General features: G+C 50.3%; 1 protein-coding gene across 1 annotated transcript in view; it reads right to left on the bottom strand.

Annotated features, from left to right (window-relative positions):
* Positions 1-3650: 3650 nt before the first annotated feature.
* Positions 3651-7271, bottom strand: part of LOC127164495 (NACHT, LRR and PYD domains-containing protein 3-like) — a 43736-nt gene continuing 40115 nt past the window's right edge. The window contains 3 exon segments of the mRNA XM_051108463.1: positions 3651-3842; positions 5290-5828; positions 5921-5967. Coding sequence (XP_050964420.1) covers positions 3651-3842; positions 5290-5828; positions 5921-5967 — 778 coding nt within the window.

The following is a 7271-nucleotide window of genomic DNA, read 5'->3' as shown; positions in this document are numbered from 1 at the left end:
CATCCTCCCTCACCACCCTCGATGGCGGACCAGCGCGGGGGTTCACGGCTGTCCCGCTGGTGGAGCATGCGGTGGCGATGCAATTGTGTCCCAGCGCCGCTTCCACCTGGCGGGGCAATCCGTTGCTCCCCTCCCGAGCCTGTAGGCACTCGTCGGCTCTGATCGGCAGTGCCTATGCGGCCTGTGGAGAAGCTGGCTCTACCTTACACGCTATGGCGTTGTTACAGGTTCTTCAGGCCAAGGCACTGAAGGATCTGTACAAGGGTGGTCGTGACCCAGAAGTTCTTAAAGAACTTCGTATCGCCACGGACTTCGCGCTACGTGTGACGAAGGTGACCGCGCGGTCTCTGGGTCGTGCCATGTCCACCATGGTGGTCCAGGAGCGCCATCTCTGGCTGTGTCTGGCCGACATGAGGGAAACCGATAAGATCAGGTTCCTCAATGCCTCCACCCAGCCGCGGGCGGCAGCACCTCAGCCTTCTTGTCGCAGAGGGTGGCCCCCTGCCTCCGCTCCCGCGCAGCCATCGCAGCAGCCTTCTCAGAGGCAGCGCCGTGGAGCCGGTCGCAGGGCAGCAGCCCCGCCTGTCCAGGCCCCCACTAAGACCAGTGGTAAGCGGAAGAGCAAGAGGCCCTGAGATGGGCGACCCAGAGATGGATGGAGCTGCTCTTTGGGAGATGGTGAACGCACCACTCCCTCCCCGGAGGAGGGCCGGGTGGAGAATCTTTTGTTTCCATTTTTTTCCGCCCAAATACTCAAAAGAGCAGTTTCTTCTATCTCTGGGTCCCCAGAAGGGACGGGGCAACCTCGGACCTCGCTCACCCTCCCCTCTCACCAGTGAGCGGCAGTGGGCGTTTGAAGAGTGCTATCAGACGTACTATTGGCCGAACGCAGGTAAGTATCTCACACACTCCAGACACAGACACTCTGACCCCGCTTCGGACTGGCAACGAGACGCCCGAGCGGGGTCCCTGCGTTTCCCATCGCTGCCTCACCACGGGTACGTCGGTGGTCCCGCTGGTGCCGCTTGTGCATTATCTGGGGGCCTGAATAGAGCTTCCCAGTTCATCTTGCTGGCTCCTCCAGACCCTCAGATCAGACTCGGCTATGCGATTCAGTTCGCCCGGCGGGCCAAGTTCAGGGGCATCCACTTCACTTCTATGAAGGCTGCAGATGCCCCTGTCTTGCGTGCAGAAATTGCTACTTTACTGGCGAAAGATGCGATAGAGCCGGTCCCTCCAGCCGATATGAGGATGGGGTTTTACAGCCCTTACTTCATAGTGCCCAAGAAAGGCGGTGGGTTACGACCGATCTTGGATCTGCATGTTTTGAACCGGGCACTTCACAGGCACTTAAAGGGGAGGCCCTTGTTCCCCTCAAAGAGCAGGGTATTTGCATTCTCAACTACCTCGACGACTGGCTGATTCTGGCTCAGTCTCAGGATCAGTTGTGCGAACACAGGGACCTGGTGCTCGCGCACCTCAGCCGGTTGGGTCTTCGGGTCAACTGGGAAAAGAGCAAACTCTCCCCGACGCAGAGGATCTCTTTTCTCGGTATGGAGTTGGACTCGGTCGAACAGACGGCACGCCTCACACAGGAATGTGCCCAGTCAGTGTTAAACTACTTGAATACATTCAAGTGCAGGACAGCGGTCCCACTGAAACTATTTCAGAGGCTCCTGGGGCATATGGCAACTGCAGCGGCAGTTACACTGCTGGGGCTGCTCCATATGAGACCGCTTCAACACTGGCTCCACGGCCGAGTCCCGAGGAGGGGATGGCAACGCGGCACTCACCGGGTCAAAGTGACTCCGGCCTGCCACCAAACCTTCATCCCGTGGTCAGACCCTATGTTCCTCCGGGCAGGAGTCCCCCTGGAACAGGTCTCCAGGCATGCTGTGGTACACACAGATACCTCCACCACCGGCTGGGGGGCCACGTACGATGGGCAGGCAGTGTCGGGGGTTTGGACGGGCCCTCAACTGCACTGGCACATCAACTGCCTAGAGTTGCTAGCAGTCTGCCTTGCTTTGAGGGGGGTTTTGAGGCAAGCACATGCTGGTCCGCATGGACAACACTGCGACCATTGCGTACATCAACCAACAAGGTGGTCTACGCTCCCATCACATGTCGCAACTCACCTGCCTCCTCCTCTTTTGGAGTCAGAAGCAATTGAGGTGCAGTGCCATTCACATTCTGGGCTTGCACAACCGTTCAGCCGACGAGCTGTCACGAGCTGTGCTCCCCGGAGAATAGAGACTCCATCCCCAGTCGGTCCAGCTGATTTGGAGACATTCCGGGGAGGCTCAGGTAGACCTGTTTGCCTCTCCAGAAACGTCCCACTGCCAGTTGTTCTATTCCCTGACCGAGGGAACACTCGGCATGGACGCACTGGCACACAGCTGGCCGTGGGGCCTGCGCAAGTATGCGTTTCCCCCAGTGAGCCTTCTCGCACAGACATTGTGCAAGATCAGGGAGGACGAGGAGCAGGTCTTATTGGTGGCACCCTACTGGCCCACCCGGACTTGGTTCCCAGAACTAATGTTCCTCGTGACAGCCCCTCCCTGGCGGATTCCTCTGAGGAAGGATCTACTGACTCCCTATGGCACCCGCGTCCAGACCTCTGGAAACTACGTGTCTGGTCCCTGGATGGGATGCGGATGTTTTAGGTGACCTACCCCAAGGAGTGGTAGACACCATCACTTCAGCGAGAGCTCAGACCATGAGACATGCTTACGCCTTGAGGTGGAACCTGTTCGTCGAGTGGCGTTCCTCCCACCAAGAGGACCCCCGAAGATGCCCGATCAGAGTCATGCTCTCCTTTTTGCAGCAAGTGTTGAAGCGAAGGCTGTCTCCCTCCACCCTTAAAGTCTACGTGGCTGCTATTTCTGCACACCACGACCCCACAGAAGGGAAGTCTGTGGGGAAGCATGACCTGGTCATCAGGTTCCTCAGGGGGGCAAGAAGGCTAAATCTGCCCCGGCCCCCCTCTGTATCCACTTGGGATCTGTCCCTAGTGCTGACAGCACTACGGCAGGCCCCGTTTGAGCCTTTGCATTCAGTCGAGCTGAAGTTCCTTTCAATGAAGACTCTGCTCCTGCTTGCATTGGCCTCCATCAAGAGGGTAGGGGACCTGCACGCATTTTTGGTTGAAGAATCGTGCCTAGAGTTCGGGCCGGCGGATTCCCAGGTAACCCTGAGGCCCTGGCCCGGCTATGTGCCCAAGGTTCCCACAACTCCCTTCAGGAACCAGGTGGTGAGCCTGCAGGCGCTGCCCCCGGAGGAGGCAGACCCAGCCCTAGCTTTGCTTTGTCCCGTCCGAGCCCTAAGATTGTACGTAGACCGGACACAAAGCTTCAGGACCTCAGATCAGCTCTTTGTCTGTTTCGGAGGGCGGCAGAAGGGGAATGCCATCTCCAAGCAGAGGATAGCCCACTGGATAGTGGATGCCATCACCCTGGCTTATCAAGCACACGGTGTGCCCTGCCCGCTCAGGTTGTGAGCTCACTCAACTAGAAGTGTTGCATCCTCCTGGGCGCTGGCTTGTGGCGCCTCACTGACATATCTGTAGAGCTGCAGGCTGGGCAACCCCTAACATGTTCGCTAGATTCTATAGCCTTCGTGTAGAGCCGGTTTCCTCCTGTGTTCTCACCTCAAACGGGTAGAAGCACTGAGTGGCCCTGGCTTGGGTCGGCTTGCAAAAAATGCTCCAGAGTGTCCATACAGTAGACCCTGCTGAGCTCCTCCATTTCTTCGGCAGCCAGACGTAGCGGAGCGTCAGGCGTCAGGCCCTCACTCGATGAATCCATGAGAACTGGTAGAGGGCTGGGGTCCATATGAGAGACCTAAGTGGAATCCCATATGTGTAAAAGTCCACGGAATAGCCTCAGAGCCCGTGTTTCCCAGCAGGATGTCTGCCATTCCAAGAAGGTTAAAATCACCTCCAATCTTCCATATGTTCCTGAAAAATTAGTCATGTGTGTAATTGTTTCAAACCTACAGGAAAGGTGGGGCTTCCGCACATTCCCAGTGCTCCAGCTTCACGGAAGTGGGTAGTGCTATGTTATACAGTGACTGGTATTCTTGTTGTGAGCTCGGCCTAGGCCAAGAATCGGGCAAAAGGAGCTCGCTCAGGACACTGGAGGGGGACAGCAGCTGTGGTGCTTTGGTAGGGATCCCAATTCGTCGGTCACCAACGTGACTCGAATTGACCGACTGAATGGGGAACGTCTCGGTTACGTATGTAACCCTCGTTCCCTGAAGGAGGGAACGGAGACATCACGTCCCATCGCCATGGCTGCTGTACCACCGGGTCACCGGCTCGGCTCCTCAGCGAAACCTGACTATGCGTTGCACCTGCTGCATATTTATACTCGCGCTGTGATCAGCAGCAGCTGGACGCAATCATCGCATGCCAATGTACACTGGCTCATTTAGTTTACACTCAAAGCAGATTGGTCTCTCTAAGCGAGATCCCAATTCGTCGGTCACTGTCGTGACGTCTCCGTTCCCTCCTTCAGGGAACGAGGGTTACATACGGAACCGAGACGTTTAAATCAATTAAATGAACAAATAATAAAAATAATAATAATAAAAAAAAAGATTTTTGTAAATATACTGAGATTAAAACACATGGACTTTTCCTGACAAAATGGCAATAAAAAAGATTGGAAATATAATAATATTTATAATAAACTTCATATTTATAGTTTCTATTCCCAAAAAAACACATTAACTTTAAAACTTTGAAAATATTTTAAAATATATTCTAACAGCTTCTTTATTTAAAGAGATCCCGTAATTTAATACATCTTTACTGTAAATACAATAATTATTGTTATTAAATGCTGTGATTATTGTCATATTTCATAATGTCAGAAGTTCATTTCAGTCTTGTGAAGAATCGATTATATTCCTGATATAAACATCAATTAAAATCTGATCTCAACTTGATTTGTCATTGTGTTTTATTATTTCTGCACGAAAACAAGAGAAATGAATGACATGATCTTCATCAAGATTGTGACATTTTGACATTTTTAACACTAATAAAACAAATGAGTGACGAGACACAATAAAAACACAAATCTAGACTCACACACACTGATCTTACTGTCTATATGAGGATTTCTGACACATTTATTCTATGTTATTTGAGTGACAGAAGTTGAGCTGCAGTATTAATGTCATGAAGAGACTCCAGAACATCTCACTCTTATTGATTCATCAGCAGCTCAAAGCATTATGGGTACAATCTCTCATCAGTCTATTGTCATTCATCAACAGTGTCACTGATGATCCAACAGAAACATAAAACCCAGGATAGAGCGTCTGAGTGAATGTGATCTGTTCTGTGTGGATGAGACTCATTGTGTTTCTGGAGACGCTGTAGAAGGAGAGAGATCCTGCACTCACATCCACATACACTCCTACTCTATAGATATTATCAGACACTCCTACTCTATGACTGATGATGGGTTCCACAGGGAGATCAGTCTCTATGTTATTGTGTTTGAATGAGTATCTGAAGGGAGAACAGATCAAACTCCAGGACTGATCATTAGATCCAAACACACACTCATCACCCGCTCCCTTCCTGCTGATGCTCTTATATGACACTGATATAAACACAAGATCTCCACTCCACTCAGTCTCCCAGTAACAACGTCCACACACACTCTCTCTACACAACACCTGACGCACATCATCAAATCTGTCTGGATGATCAGGATACGACTGATTCTCTCTCACATTTGTGACCTTTCTGTTTTCCTCAGACAGAATAAGTCGAGTGTGTGCTGTGTTTGGATCCAGTGTGAGAAAACAGGCATCTGAACACAAGAACAGACACATTTATAAGACAACAACAATCACTACAGCTGTGTGTGTGTGTGTGTGTGTGTGTGTGTGTTTGTAGACGTACATTTCTTCAGTCCTGCTGTAATCCTGGATTCTCTTCCATGATCCACACTAGAAAACACACACACATTCAGACAGTCAACTAACTGTTGCTATGCAGTTTCTAAGGTACTGGAAGTGGTTGCTATGCAGTTGCTAAGATACTGGAGGTGGTTGCTATGCAGTTGCTAAGATATTAGAGGTGGTTACTAGACTGTTGCTATGCAGTTGCTAAGGTACTGGAGGTGGTTACTATGCATTTGCTAAGGTACTTAGGGTAGTTACTAGGCTGTTGCTATTTGGTTGCTATGGTACTTGCTGTGCGGTTGATAACACATTCTGGGTGGTTGCTAGAGTGTTGCTATATGGTTGGTAGGGTACTTGGGGGTGTGGCTAGGCTGTTGCTGTGTTGTTGTGAAGGTACACAAGCTGGTTGCTAGGGTGTTGCTGTGCAGTTGCTAGGGTACATGGGGCGGTTGCTAGTAGGGCTGTATATCTTCATATATCTCACATTCAGTAGGGCGACCAGATGTCCTGGTTTTTGTTGTCCTGTCCCCAACTGGATCTGTCCCCAGAAATGTCCCCGTTTTACAGCACATTCAACACAACCTGCAAATACTCTGTAAAAGCTCGACCAATATCAGCAGGTGGTAATCGTGTGATTGTGATTATTTTCAGCAGCAGAGGCGCTGTGAGCTATTACTGATTATTTGATTGCATCGCTACTTTGTACTTTAGCCATGAAGAACCTGGACAAGCGCAAAACGAGAGATGCCGTTATTGGTTTCAAGGCAGTGCACTGTTAGACATTTCTGTAATTTCTACAGTTATTAACTCTATATCACCCAGTATAATACTGCAAATTCCCTTTGCAGTAAATAACTGTAATAACCATTGCATTATGGGAATTTTCTTTGACGTCAGACCCCAAATACAGAGAGAGACTTACTGTATTTTTTTAAATTGCTGTATACTACTGTATTTGCTGTAATGGCCTCATTGGTTGCATTTTATTGAGGTCGTTTTATTTTCCTCATTTATTATATTTGAATTGACACGATTTGCCCTACACTGTGTCTACAACGCCGCAACAACTTGGGACGGATTACACTGGATGTGTTGCATCACTTGTAATGACTGGAAAATCTGTTTGTCCTTAATGTCAGACACAGTGCGAGCGCTTTAAGTACATCTGTAAGTCAGAAATTTACAGGGCATTACTTTACTGTAAGCATCCACTGTAGATTGTATATTTAATGGGTTCTATATTGTCTTTTGTCGAGTGGCGCTGCGCCGCGCCACTCGTGTCCGAGGAAAACGCTGAAGCAGCGGGCAGCGTCGCAGCATTTGCCAGGGGATGAACTCGTGAGAGCAGA

This window comes from Labeo rohita, chromosome 4, assembly GCF_022985175.1.
Source record: "Labeo rohita strain BAU-BD-2019 chromosome 4, IGBB_LRoh.1.0, whole genome shotgun sequence".
NCBI classification, from domain to species: Eukaryota; Metazoa; Chordata; class Actinopteri; order Cypriniformes; family Cyprinidae; genus Labeo; species Labeo rohita.
This window is presented reverse-complemented; position numbering and strand designations above follow the sequence as displayed.